General features: G+C 49.7%; 1 protein-coding gene across 1 annotated transcript in view; it reads right to left on the reverse strand.

The window, feature by feature from the left end:
* Window positions 1-14,153, reverse strand: part of ABCC1 (ATP binding cassette subfamily C member 1) — a 127,052-nt gene that overhangs the window by 36,250 nt on the left and 76,649 nt on the right. The window contains exons 11-15 of the mRNA XM_032326777.1: window positions 13,863-13,955; window positions 12,062-12,265; window positions 4,722-4,868; window positions 3,027-3,114; window positions 1,320-1,395 (exon numbers count right to left, since the gene is read on the reverse strand). Of these exons, the coding sequence (XP_032182668.1) occupies window positions 1,320-1,395; window positions 3,027-3,114; window positions 4,722-4,868; window positions 12,062-12,265; window positions 13,863-13,955 (608 nt within the window). The remainder of the gene's footprint in view (window positions 1-1,319; window positions 1,396-3,026; window positions 3,115-4,721; window positions 4,869-12,061; window positions 12,266-13,862; window positions 13,956-14,153) is intronic.

A 14,153-nucleotide genomic window follows, 5' to 3' on the forward strand; every position in this document is an offset into this window, starting at 1 on the left:
CTGCGGTCATTGATTGGTTAGTGCTTCTGAAAGTGCTGCACGGTTCCCCCGAGGACGCTTTTGTCCTGGGCTGAGGGGGACCGGATGATGGGACCACAACAGAACACGAAGCCCCGTGAGGCAGCTGTGACTGTCCAGGTGGGAATGGAATATTGTTACAGCTGAGGAGAGGAAAGGTTTGCATTGGGAAAGGTTTTAGGAATTCAAGATTGGAGGGATGGGGGTGACTAGAACAAAAAGACAAGAGAGACAAAGAAACAAAAGAGACAAGGTAAAACTGAAGCAGGCAGGAGTTAAGTCAGACATAAGGAAGAATTTTCCAAGCACACTGTCCCACCGGGAGTTTGCAAGGGAGGTGTTACAAAGATTCTTTTCTCTAAAGAGTCTATCCCCTCTTTCTGAGTTAATACACAACAATAATTTGGCCACCTAGGGAGGGGGTAATTGTTAAGGGGCCAGGGGGATAAATGTGGTCCTAAAAGGGTCCCTTCCATCCCTGTGTTTTGGGGACTCCTCTGGGGAAGCCTCAAAGAGCCACCGAGCAAGGCAGAAAGGAGTAAGAGGCCCCTGACCAGTGGCCTGGGGAACCAGATCAACTCCCCAGACACTGCACTTTGGAAAATAAGGGCTGGCTGGTGGGAGGGTCTCAGACCAGGAAATGGCAAGAAAGGGTGACTCAGGCAGCCATGGATCTTAAGAGCAATTCCATCCCAACAACAAATCCCTGCTGCAAAGAATTCCTTTCAGCAGACCCAGGCCTGTCCACGTGGCACCACCTGCAGCATCATCACTGCCTCAGACCCACCCTGGCCAATCGGAGTGCTCTGTCTCTCCTGGCATGTGATTGGCTCAAAGAGGGGCACATGACCCAATTTAGACCAATAAGAGGCAGATGGGTCTCCAGTCCAGCTTAAGGAGTACACTCCTGGCCAAGGAGGGCTATTTGCCATCATGAAGCTTGAGAAGGAAACAGCACAAAGGGAAACTGAAAAAAGACAAGACAGAGAAGATCCTGATGACACTGAGTCCCTGGATCATACTATACCTGAATGTGGCACTCGGTGATACAACCCCCAAATTTCCATTTGTTGCCTAAGCCTACCTATGCAGCATTTCTGTCATTTAATCCAAGGGAACACTCTGTGCCAGCATACTCTCGCCTGCTCCCCCAAGAAGGTAGGTATGACTTGACCTATTTCCCAGCGGGTAAACTGAGGCTCAGAAAGGCAACCAACTCAGTGTCACAGAACGAGAGTATGGCTGGAATTCCAACCTACAGTGGACCACAGCCTCGCAGCTCTCTCTACATCCTGGCTTACCCACTTAGTGTCGGAGGGTCACTCCTGGCCCAAGTGAACGTGGCATTCTTCACGGTGATGCTGTTTGCGCCCCCGCCTGAAAAGCACCAGCAACAGTATGTCAGGCAAAGGCAAGGACAGAAGTCCTGAGACTGAGCGTCAGCAGGAAGCTCGCTTCTCCTTTCTAATCTTTTTTAGTTCAGGGCCAGATGTTAGACACTTGCATTCGGGCATTATCTTGTTACATCATTCCCGGTTTCTAAAGAACCCCAACCAGACCCACAAAGCGGACAGAAACCACAACAGGGCTCTGCCCTGAATACCAGGAGGTTGCGCCACCCAGATGCCCATCTGGCAGAGGCAGGAGGACCCCTTGGGGTTTACTCCAGGCTCCAGGGCCTCTCTCACCCCACCTTGGGAGGATCGGGCAACTCTGGCTGGGGTGCCACGCAGAAGGCAGGGTCAATGGGGAACAAGCAGTTCTCTCCATCAGGCTGGCCCTTGGCCCTCACCACACCCTCAGCCCTCCCTTTTCATTCAAGGGGGTTCCTGGGCCAAGGCACTTGGATTGCAGGGCTGTCTCCTAAGGCCTCTCCATTCCCTCTCCCTCCCGCCCGGCGCACATCACAACAGGTCAGTCTTTCCGAAATACCAGTCACACTGTGAGAAAGCAGGCTGTGAAACAGGCGGTGGGGGGCTGGGGGGAAACCAGGGAGGGAAGCACGATTAGACAAATCGGACATTCTACCAACAACAGTGGCTCTGGATGCTAAGCTCCAGGCTCCTCTGTCTGCATTTACTTTCCCTCCCTCCTCTCCTTCTACCTCCCCGTCCTGTCCTTCGCTTAAGTTCTGACTCTTCATTAAGAGCCTCCTTAAAGCCACCTAGAGATAAGATGAGCGTGTTTTGAAGCTATCAAAGAGAGAGAGCAATTCCCCTGCGCACCAGAGAAACAAAAACCTCGGGGAGGAGGCAGTTACTGGTTAACCTGACCTCCCCCCCTCACCCGCACCCACAGAACAAGGAGGAAATGGGAAGGTGCTATTTAAGTAATTTAAGAAAAGTCACTTGAGTCAGACAAGCTAGAAAACCACCAGACAGGGCTGAGAGCTGCCAAGGTGCCCCCGTCTGGCAACCATGGAGTGTGGATAAGCATCTCAAAAAGTCAAGCAGCCTAGGAAGGTGGGTGCTGAGGCCTGGGCTGCACCAGGTGGCCTGGGGGCTTTCCAACAGGACACCTGCAGGGTGCTGGGAGGAGCTCCAGGAACCAGAAGCCTCCGTGGGCAGGGCTAAAGCTCAGCCCTGTGGTATGCAAAGAAAGAAGTCTGCCAATAAAATCCCACATAACACCATGACAAAGAAAGACACCTTCATTCCCATTACCCAGATAGGGAGACTGAGGCTTATAGCGGACAACTGACCTGCCCAGGTAAACAGAGCTGGTGGGTTGGAGCTGGTTAGTCTCCAGTGTCCCTGCTGCACCTGCCCATCTGGCCAGAACAGAGTCAGAATCTGAGCCCCGAAAGGGGCCCCTGGGTGGGAGGCCCCACCCCGTGGGCTGCCTCTTGGCGAAAGCACCAAGAAAATAGAAGCTGAAGTTCACCGGCCTGGGATGTGCAAGATAAGGCCCTGACGCCCACCCGGCTCCGCAGAGCTCCTGTTCCCTGGGGCCTCACAGCCAACCCGAGGGGAGCCTTCAGGGCACAGAGGGACCCAAGGCACACACACCGTCTTTGACCGTCCTTCGCTCGATACTGTCGGGCTCCAGCTCCTCATGAGACAGGAAGATCCTGAGGCGTTTGAGGGAGACACTCGCCTACACAGAAAGCAACTGCAGTTATTTTTAAAAGTATTTTTGCAAAAAAACCGACCGAGGCTAGCTGTTGGAGGTTTCCCCTGGGTGTCGAGGGCCCACGTCCTCCCATTCTGGGGGCTTCGTGTTTAGTACAAGCGTCCCTTAGAATGAGACACATAACAGGTTTGGGTTCTTACTTGTTTTCCTTCCAAAGCCCATCATGGGTATTAAAAAAGAGGGTAGGGAGACTGTCCTGGAAGACAAGGGACTTCAGAAACAATAACCACACGCAGGGGTACAAGCTTGCCACCAAGGGAGAAGGAAGCCCGGGAGCTCTACTGCTGAATGATCGCCATCCACAGGCCGCGAGCCAAGAGAGAGCGTCGCCACGGTTCCCGACAGAAAAAGGAAACCAACAATGTGCTAGAGGTGTCAGCAAACACTCTTGTGGAGTGTTTCATTGGATACGCCTTAAGTTTACACAAGGTTATTTATCAATTCTATCTCCTACAAATAAACTGAAGCCAAAAACAAAAAAACAAAAAAACAAAAAAACCCAAAACACAAAAACACAAAAACCACTGAACAACAGAAGAAATGCATGTTCAAATATTTACAGGTGAAATGTCAAGAGGTCTGAGATTTGTTTTAAAATTCTTCAGGGGCATCTGACTGGCTGCACTGGTGGAGCACATGACTCTTGATCGTGGGGTGATGAGTTTGAGCCCCAAGTTGGACGTGGAGGTTACTTAAAAATTAAAAAAAAAAATCTTTAAAAAGCAAAGGAAGGAAGGAAAAGAATTCTTCGGCAAGGAAAGGAAGAAAGGAAGCAGGAAAGGGGAAGAGAGAAAGAGGATTTGATGAGCCAAGTGTGGCAAAATGTCCGACCTGGATAAATGCTACATGGACTTTGTTACGCTGTTTGTTCTAGCCCTAGGTCTGTGTACGTTTGCAATTTTTCGTAACAAAAAGGGGTCTTATTTGCTTAATTATTTTTTTAACCAGAGTTGTACAACCAAATCTTAAGGTTCATTTGCCTGTGTGGCTGATAACTGGGTTTTCAGGATGAATGCGTTCAAATGCGGGGGAGAAGATAACGGAAACATCCCTCCCGTTGGAAAGCGCAGGCGCTTCTTCACATGGCGTGAAAGTGACCGAGTGGACAGTCTCCTCACCTTATACAGTCACTGCCATGGACCTTTGGGTTTCTGGGGGATCTAGGTTAGGGTTTGTCCAGCAGTGGGTTGAGGTCTATCAGCGGGTTGTGGAATCAGTTTAGTAAGTCAAGAAACGCAGGTTTGAAAAAGTAGAGTACAGCAGAGCAGAGAGGAACAGACTGACTCAAAGAGGGTAAGTATTTCAGAACCTTATGGAGCTCGGGGAAGCCTGGTTGCATGCGGTATTTGTGTTGTACGTTCAAGTGTGAGTTCCTCGTCAATAAGTAACGTATTCCTTTCTTTGGGGCATGACCAAAACAGCACGAAAGCCACCGGTGTGAGCCTCGTCCAGCCAACTGGGCACGGTGGGACAGGTAATGAAGGCGGAGCTGTATGGAGCAGGACCTGTAGGCCCTTTTACTTCCTTTCCCCAGAACCCCCTCCCTCAGGCCCCTCCAGCCTCGCCTGTACCTGTACGATGCTGCTGATGACCATGGGGAGAATATTCAGGGGAAATCGAAGGATGTTGAACAAGGCCAAGGACACGAAAGCTTTCTGGGCATCCAGGATGTTGTTCTTGTCGATGGTCACGTAGACGGCAAATGTAGACAGGGCCACCTATAAGCAGAGCGTCCAGCACTGACTTGTGTCCCTGCATCACAGACACAACCCTAAGAGCAGCTGCCCTCCCACTGACACCCCCATCCCCCCGCAGTGTGTTTGAGCCCACCCTGCCCCACAACAGGCCCCTGGAAGGCAGCAGGAAATGCCTAAGGCAGTGTCTAGCACATAGCAGAGACTCAAAGAATGTACCAGATAAATGCACAACCAGGAGCTCCAAGTCCTGGCCCCTGCACCAACCTTCTCCAGATCACAGTGGACAGACATGCTGGGGATCCCTCAACACCACCCAGTGTAACCCCTCCGGGCCTTTGCCCCTGCGGTTTCTCTGCCTGAAACAACCTTTCCATGCAGATGGTGGCCTGGTTCTTCCCTCCGACCCTTTGGAGAGGCTGCCCTGCCCCTCCACCCAAAACAACCCTGCTCTGGCTCTCTATCCTTTTATCCTGGCTTCTTTTTCTCCGCAGCAACTACCACGACCTTTTATAGCACCACCCTGTGCATGCATGTCCTGTCTGTCTCCTGGACCTCAGCAGAAGCTCCGCAAAGACAGGGACTTGGTTTTATACACAGAGGTCTCTTCAGGGCCTTGAACAATCCCTGGCAGACAGGAACACCCTGGTCAAGTTACCTCCTCTCCTCACGCCTCACGTCTCATCTGTGAAATGGGGCAGGAGCCAAATGGTTAATGGCACTATTTAAAATTCCTTCCAGCTCACAGAATATATGATTTTATAGCCCCAGGAAAGGAACATTATTAAAAATAAAATAAAAATAAAATTTTAAAAAAGGGCAAGCAATACTAACACACAAAGGAAACTCCCTTCCTCACGAGGTCAGACTTGCATTAAGCCCTATGGTGGTTCCTGGGACTTAACCACCCAGGCTCCCTCCCAGCCGACCGGAACTTGGGTTCTGATGTTTGAGACAATGGCTCCTCATCTCCCTTGCCAGGAGAAAGGGGGGACAGTCTCAATAATCTGGGGTTAGGCTGCTCTCCTTGAGAGGGAGGTAAGAGATCAACAGGCAGACTCCCATGCCTCTCCTATACCGCTGGGGACAGAAAGGGGCCAGGTGTCACCAGGCGGGGCTAATGGCAGGCATTCCACAAGACTGCCCAGAACATGCTATCAGAAGCCATATGGACAAACCTGGACCTCAACCCATGCACACCAGTCCCCGCCCCCCATATTAGCCCCAGGATCCCAGAGCCATTAAAGGCTTTCTCTGCAGGAAATAAACTGCTCAGGTCCCACCTTTCTGAGCTCAGAACAGAATGTCCAGAAGTCAGGATCTGGCACTGGAGCCCTGCCTCTGGTGTGGCTGTGGCCCAGCGCAGGGCCACAGCACAGGGGTCACAGCCTTCTCATTTCCTTACCACCTACTGGAAGGTAACACAGCTTAAAAATCAAAACCAACAGCTCTGCCACATATCAGCTGTAGGAGCCTGGACATATCATCTCCCTTCTCCAAGCAAGCTTCTGCTTTCCTCTCTACAAAATGCGAATCCAGATACACCATCGCAGGGCGGCTGGCAGCAAGAAATCAGGCACTTCTGTGAAGTGCTTAACACACTACCCGGGGCTCAGTAAAAGGTAATACATGGCCGTTGTTTTCATTTCTGGCTATAGGACTCAGTCCAAACTGCTTGGCCCATTCTTCCATAGAATCTATTAACTGGGTTCCAAGAGCAAGGCGCTGGGGGGTAGAGCTGGTTCCTTTCTGGCCCTGACATTAACAAGCCGGATGACGCACCAGCCTCTCACCTGAAGGTGTTCTTACTCAGAACGCGCCAAGTATCTCCACACAAAGAACAGTATTCAGCCATTAAAAAAGGAAGCACAGACACCTGCTATGACAGAGATGACCCCTGTAAACATGATGCTCAGTGAAACCGAAGCCAGAACACATGAAGCCCACGTACTGGGTGATTCCAACTTATATGATATATCCCGAACAGGCAAATCCATAGGGACAGAAAGCAGAGGAGTGTGCCTGGGCTGGGAGAATGGGGAGTGACCATCAATGGCTATAGGGTTTCCTTCTGGGATGATGGGAATGTTCTGGAATTAGATAGTGGTGACGGTTGCACAACCTTGTGAATATATTAAATACCACTGGGTTGTACACTTTAAAATGGTAAATTATATATAGCTCACCAAAAAAAAAAATAAGAACAAAAAACTCATCTCTCTGAAGTCAGTCCATTTGACTTTGCACAGAAGCCAAAGTCTTAACTCCAGCCCAAGGGCCTATCTGGTTTATAAAATCTCTTCCCTTCCTCTCCTACCATTCTCCCCCCAGCTCCTGTTCCAGCCCCACTGGCCTCTGTTGGGTGGGCATTTTCCTGCCACAGGGTCTTTGCACGTGCTCTTCCCACTCCCCGGTGGGCCCTTACTCAAGTCACCTCCTCAGTGACGCCTTTAACCATCCTATTTAAAACTGTAAGCCCTACCTATTCCACCCCAGCCTCAATCTTTTTCTTTTCCATAGCACTTACAACTAACTGTACACCATACAGCGCATTTATTATGTCTACTGTTGATCATCTGTCTCTCCCCATTAGAATGAATGACCACTCCATGAAGGCAGTGATTCCCGTCTGTACTAGCTCGCAGCTAGTACAGAGAGAAATCTGGACCATGGCCAGATCCTCAGTGAATGTTTGTGGAGTGATGAATGGACAAATGGACACATACAGATGGGTGGGTAGGGGCTAGATGTGGCTGTGGACAGAAGAGAACACACTCAGAGGTGTCTCCTCAGCAGTGGAGAAAATCAGGCTGCAGGCACCTCACCACCAGAACACACCAGCCCCACCAACGCCATCATCGGGGCAGCTGCTGACAGCACAGAGCATGTGCAGAGAGGGAACAACATCACGTGGCCCATCAGTTCCATGGCCCTGGCTTCTCCAGAAGTGGAGGCCATTCTTCATCAACGATTAACTGAGCACCTACTGTGTACCAGCCCTGTGTGTTGAAGAGTAAGGCAGGCCTGGCGTTCCTGAGACTCACGGTCTAGGGGAAACGGGTATGAAGTGAATTCTCTTTAGAAGGGCTATTTGGGAATGGGTGGAGATGAGTGCGGTCAGTGTAAAGAAGGGGTCCTGGGGTCTGCCACAGCTTTGTGATGGGTGAGAGTCAAGGATGTAAAAAGCTTTTGCCAACAATGAGAAACGAGTGCCCCACTCCAGGAGCTCATACTGCCTCCACAGTGAGAAACATGGCAAAGAAATGAACCATTTACTCCAGTCCAACTTCTGAAAAACCTGATGTCTCTTTGTGTAGGACATCTGTTCCTTCAGTCTGCCCATTATCCACTCCCATTTCTGGTAACAATACCCCAATTTTCTTTTATCTCAATGAGCTTCAGCCATAAATGAACTGCTCATGTCCCACCCCAAGCTCCCACAGAAGCCACACAACTCTCATCAGTCCAAGCATCCCATCTCCTTGGCCCCAGCAATTCAGGGATAAGCACGTGGCCAACTGCAATGCCACAGTGAGACCCAATCCCATAGCTTTGCCGACACTAACAGGAAAATGGGCTAATGGGGCCTCTCCCCACAGGGGTTACTCAGATGACAGGATGAACGGTAATTATGTGGTGAGCAGCTCCCTGACAAAAGAAAACACCATGGAGAATGCACAGCTGAGAGACAGGCGGGGGGGGGGGGGGGGTTGTCACTCCCTCCAGAACACCTGGATCCAGCCATGACTGAAACCCCAGTCATGCTCAAAACCAGCAATTTCTCACACTTTTCAGTCTTGTGACTCAAAAATCCCACTTTTGTTTTCAGTCTAGTCACCTTGAGCAAGGTTTCTGCCAATTCCAACACAGTTCCTAACACAGTTTATTCAAACCTTTTACTTATTCAGTTATTCCCCTACTTTATATTTACTGAATGTGCACCATTTGCCAAGTCCAGTTCTAGGAATGCAAGCCAAAAAAAAAAAAAAAAAGAGAAAAAAAAAGAAAAGATAAGGTCCCTGTATGATCTGATCAGCAAAGAAATACACAATGGGTAATTACCATAGAGAATGATAACTATCCTAACAAAGAAAGATAAGGATAAATAGAAGAGAAGCTCCCAAATCTTCCAAGACTCAAAATGCTAAATATTGATGCAGCCTGCGGATACTATTTTAAAAAGCACATTAAGTGTACATGATAGATGCCAGGCTCTGTATTTCAGAAAAACAATCCCATCAATCCCACCAAAATGGCATTCCCACTCTTGTCTGACCTCCTCAGGCCTGTCTTCCATCACACCTTCCAGTGGGTAAACACCTCATCATCCTTGAAGCGCAAGAATTCGCCAGTGGAAAGAACATGCAAACACCTTTCAAGGGAACCAAAGGCTACATATTTTATCCTAATGTAGTCAGAGGCTCCAGTGTCCCAGCCAGGGGCAAGGTCTCCAACGGACACCCAGGCTCATCTGTTTCATGCCAAACAGCTTAACAAACTCCATCTCTGGAAGCCCGTTACCCCTACCCACCCACCCCCCCAAACACTATACTGAGCGGCAAATTCAAGGTCAAGAAAAGCCAGTTGCACTCCTAAGTATCTCTTGATGGAGACTAGGGCAGGAGATGTTAAGTGAAGACAAGCTAGAAACTGGACCCTCAGTCAGAAGAGCCAGGGGTTATGGGAAGTTCCCCCACCCCAAGTGTAACACAACCCAAGTACTGAACCCTGTCAGTTTCTCCCTCTGGCTGCAGAGCTTTTTCCTATGAAAGAAATGCAACTCAAAATGTTCTGGATTTCTGTATGACTTACCATCATGCGTGTCAAGCTAAGTAAAAGAGTTTAGTTACATTTATGATGGACAGTCACCGCTATGCTGCAGCATGCACAGGCTTTCCCTGGAAATCCACAGAAGAAACTGGTAGAGAGAAAAGCTAGATGACCCAAGTCTGAGGATGGAGACACACCTGCAGTTCTCGACCACAGGACACCTGGCAGTGTCTGGAGACACCTCTGATTGTCCCAACTGAGGGGGTGGGGTGGGCAAGGAGGGGGAAGAGGTGCCACTTGGCCTGTGCTGGGTTGAGTCCAGACATGCTGCAGACCATCCCTATAATAAGCAGGACGGTGTCCCTCCACCCCACAAAGAAACAAAGAATTATTGGGTCCCAAACGGCAACGGTGCTGAGCTTGAGAAACCTTGTCCTAGATCAGCTGGAACAGCTTCGACTAGTTTTACCAAGGAATACATTGTCCTTTTTAAAATAAAATGTACAAGAAGAACAGTTAACAATTATAAACACACTGAGACTATTTAAGAGTTTAAAGGAAAATAATCCAATGAACACCCTACATAACTATCACCCAGTCTTCAGATGCTTTTTACTTCTAAAAATCAAAGAAAGCCATCAGAGATCTGGGGAAAGTTGGGGAGACCAGAGTGTTCTCAAAGAATGAGCTGGCAGGGCGCCTGGGTGGCTCAGTGGGTTAAGCCGCTGCCTTCAGCTCAGGTCATGATCTCGGGGCCCTGGGATCGAGTCCCACATCAGGCTCTCTGCTCAGCAGGGAGCCTGCTTCCTCCTTCTCTCTGCCTGCCTCTCTGCCTACTTGTGATCTCTGTCTGTCAAATAAATAAATAAAATCTTTAAAAAAAAAAAAAAAGAATGAGCTGGCAGAACCTTCCAGCCACGAATGCTGGCATATGTGAGCTGGAAAGGATCTAAGAGAACCTGAAGTCCCAGACTGGCTACAAGAGGTCACTTCGTATGGCAGCTCCAGTCCTCTTGACACTGGTCACCGGGAGGGTGGCCCGAAAAGAACTCAGGGGGAGAGAACCCCACGATGCGTTGTAGACATCTAGTGCGGGGACAGGAGCTGGGGGCAGGCAGAGGCCTGTGTGACACCCCCGTGGCCCAGCCCTTCCATGTTCCATACACAAGAACCCAGAGGCAGGGAGGCGGGCTGATTGGCTTCAGGTCACACCAAGAGCTCGCAGCCAAGTTCAACAGGCACCCCAGGGGCACACCTGTTTATATCTGGCCCATGGGTTTAGAATACTTTAACAGACATAGATCATTTTTTTAAAAATCAAAATAATATATGACACAGGAAGCTTATGTGCAACTCAAATTTCAGTATCTATAAAAAATTTTTAGGGGAATGTAGCCATGCCTGTTCACGTGTCTATTATGGATGGCCACACTGGCAGGAAAGAAGAGAGGCAGCAGAGGGGCGCCTGGGTGGCTCAGTGGGTTAAGCCTCTGCCTTCGGCTCAGGTCATGATCTCAGGGTCCTGGGATCAAGCCCCGCATTAGGCTCTCTGCTCAGCGGGGAGCCTGCTTTCCCCCCACCCCGGTCTGCCTGCCTACTTGTGATCTCTGTGTCAAATGAATAAACAAAAATCTTTAAAAAAAAAAAAAAAGAAAAGAAAAGACAGCAGTAGAGAGGCTATGCCCAGAATGTCTACAATATTCGCTAGTCTGTCCTTGGCAGAAAAAGTTCACTCAATCCTGCTTTTTGCCAGTGTTTCTCAAACACTCTGGAGAAAGGGAACAGATGGAAAAGAAGACAATATTCTTTTCATTTGATGAGTTTCTGTATGGATTCTTTTTTTTTTTTTTTTTTTTTATTTAAAAAAAAAAAAACAACAACAACAAATGACAAGTATTTGCTGAGCACCTATGATGGGCTATTTTAGGCACGGTGAGTACGGCAGTGCACAGAGAAGACAAAACTCCTGCCTGCCCCTTCCCGGAGCTGCCCTTCTCACGGAGGGACAGACAGACAAGAAGTACATCTTAGAGCACGTCTGGCACCCGCCAAATCCTGGGCTCCTGACTGGTCGGCAATGGAGCAGATGCTGACACAGTGCTGTCACCCGACTGTGACCCCGAGGGTACAGCGTAGTTCTGCCCTCATGTTTTTCTAACAAGGACGCAGAGAGACCTGCTTGACATTCTGGCACAAATTTCTTATCTCATCGTGAACCTATAAACCAGCAGCTCCTAGAAGTGGCTGCTTCTGAGGACCCCTGGGCTGGCAGCTACCAAGAGCTGGGGAGACAATGGCGTGGGGGAGGGGGTGGGTGCCATTCATCCAAGGAGTGGTAGGACCAGGCTGTGCTGAACCCGTGACCTTTTTGAACATGTTCGGGCATGAAAACACAACCAACCCCCGCGCCCCGTGAGGTGGGCCAGGGTGGGCGTGGCTTCACTCACCAGGAAAGGTGTGCAGACCCAGGTGAAGGTTCCCACCGCTGCCAGGTAGGCCGATTTCTTGAGCACCTTCAGCTCCTCCTGCCTGATGGCCAGCACCTGGTCCTTGAAGGCCAGTTCCCAGGCGTAGAGCTTGAGCACTTTGATCCCGTTGAGAATCTCATTCATCAGCTTAATCCGACTGTCTTTGCTCTTCATGTGGGCCACCTTCAGAGACAACAGCAGTCGACACCATAACGGTGGACCCCCTTCCGGCCCCATGGGAGAAGGGGCCTTCAGAAGGGTGCTAAAGCCGACCCCGAAATCCCTATGAATCCTCCTCCTTTTGACCCTGAGAGCACAAAGGACTCCTTTACCGAGGGAAGAACCTGCTTTGGATCACGTTAAATGGGACACTAATTAAGACACCTATTCAACTTAGATCTGAGAAGCAGAAACAAGAACAACCCTGTGGTGTCCAGGGAAGGCAGGCAGGGACCCTACTCGGCTGATCCAAACACAAGAGAGATAACGATGCTGGGCGTTTTTGTTTTCCTTCCCACCTCCGTTTCCTTAGTTTCTCTACTGAGCCATGCTGCCTGTTCAGATAGCACTGGGCGTCTTCCAGATGCCGAGCACTTTTCTAAGCACTGGGCATGCATCTAGCCACTTCATGCTCATCAGAACTGTCACTGAGGGCTCTGGTCATTCCCGGGTCACGGATGAGGACGCTTTTTAAGTCCAGGAAAGTCAAAGCCAGTGACTGACGCTCTTTCAAAAGTGGGCCACTGAGGGAAGCTTACTACACAGCATTCAGAGGACGAAAGGTGACAGGGCCCCTTTCTTGCATAACCTCCACCCACCCGCACCTGCCGAGGCCTCATTCCAACAGGTCCCCGTCCTGGGACTCATCATCAGTGCAGTAAGCATTCTTATTTGCAGTTCCACAGGCACATCATAAATAGCCACCAACAGAGGAGCAGAGACATCAACTCTGGCCCCTCTCAGTTGTGGACCATGTGGTGCCAGTTCAAGAGGATGAAGTCACATTAGATGGAAAGATCCCTGAGACGTGGTCTCAAATGATCAGACCAGGCTGCGAAATGGGCCATATGTATAAAAACATACATGGTGGTGACACCACGAAGAAACACACCCAGGCCCACCATGAAACCTAACTGTATAATCAGAGCTCTCTATAAATACACGGAAAGTTCGAGAAGAGATTGCTTCAACATGCTCACTGACACGGAGAGGAAAGGGAAGGAAATATTCCCTTTTAATCTATACACTCTTCTATCAATGGAACATTTTTTTATGATGAGAAGGCAACAGCTCTGTCACTTGGATATTGAAAAACTTAAAAAATACAAAACATTGCTGAAGAGAGTTGAACACTGAGCCTAGCATAAGGTAAGAGGGGGAAAAAAGTCAGGGAGTAATGTTTACTCAACTCTTGAAAATGCACAGAAAACACGTAAATGATTGAATTTTGTGGGAAATAAGGAATTTCCCAGAGGCTTACACATGTGATTCTGGTCAATGGCCTAAGTCTAGCTATTTCAGGGGCTCCTAACCTTGGCAGTCCACCAGAATCACCCAGGAAGCTTTAAAAACTGATGCTTGGGGTCTCACCCACATGAAATGAACCAGAATCCCAGAAACGGAGCCCAGGCATCAGCATTTGGGAAAGCTCCTTAGGGGATTCGAACAGGCATGCAGGGCTGAGAACCCCTCTGGGGTCTGTGAAGAACTCAGCCAGAACCCGAATGGAAAGACCTTGACAAGAGCCCCACTCGGAGCCCTGTGGCAACAGACACCCAACCTGGTAAGTCTTGGTCTTCATGGCCATCACGGCATTGACAGGAACCATAAGGATCATCACAGCCACCCCCGCCAGGACGGACGGGCCCAGGTTCTAAGGAAGAAAGAGAACAGAGGTCTTCAACAGGGGGCTTCTCTGGCTGAGCTACCCCACGCTGATCCTGCAAACCGGGACGATCATCTATCTTCAGGGCAGCTGTGTCACTCTTACCCAGCGACAGGCTTATAAGAATACTCAGATTTATCTGTGAGCCTCCCTTGGGGTCCCACAACCCCTTTAAGAACATGACAG

The sequence above is a fragment of the Mustela erminea genome, chromosome 20 (assembly GCF_009829155.1).
Source record: "Mustela erminea isolate mMusErm1 chromosome 20, mMusErm1.Pri, whole genome shotgun sequence".
NCBI lineage: Eukaryota > Metazoa > Chordata > Mammalia > Carnivora > Mustelidae > Mustela > Mustela erminea.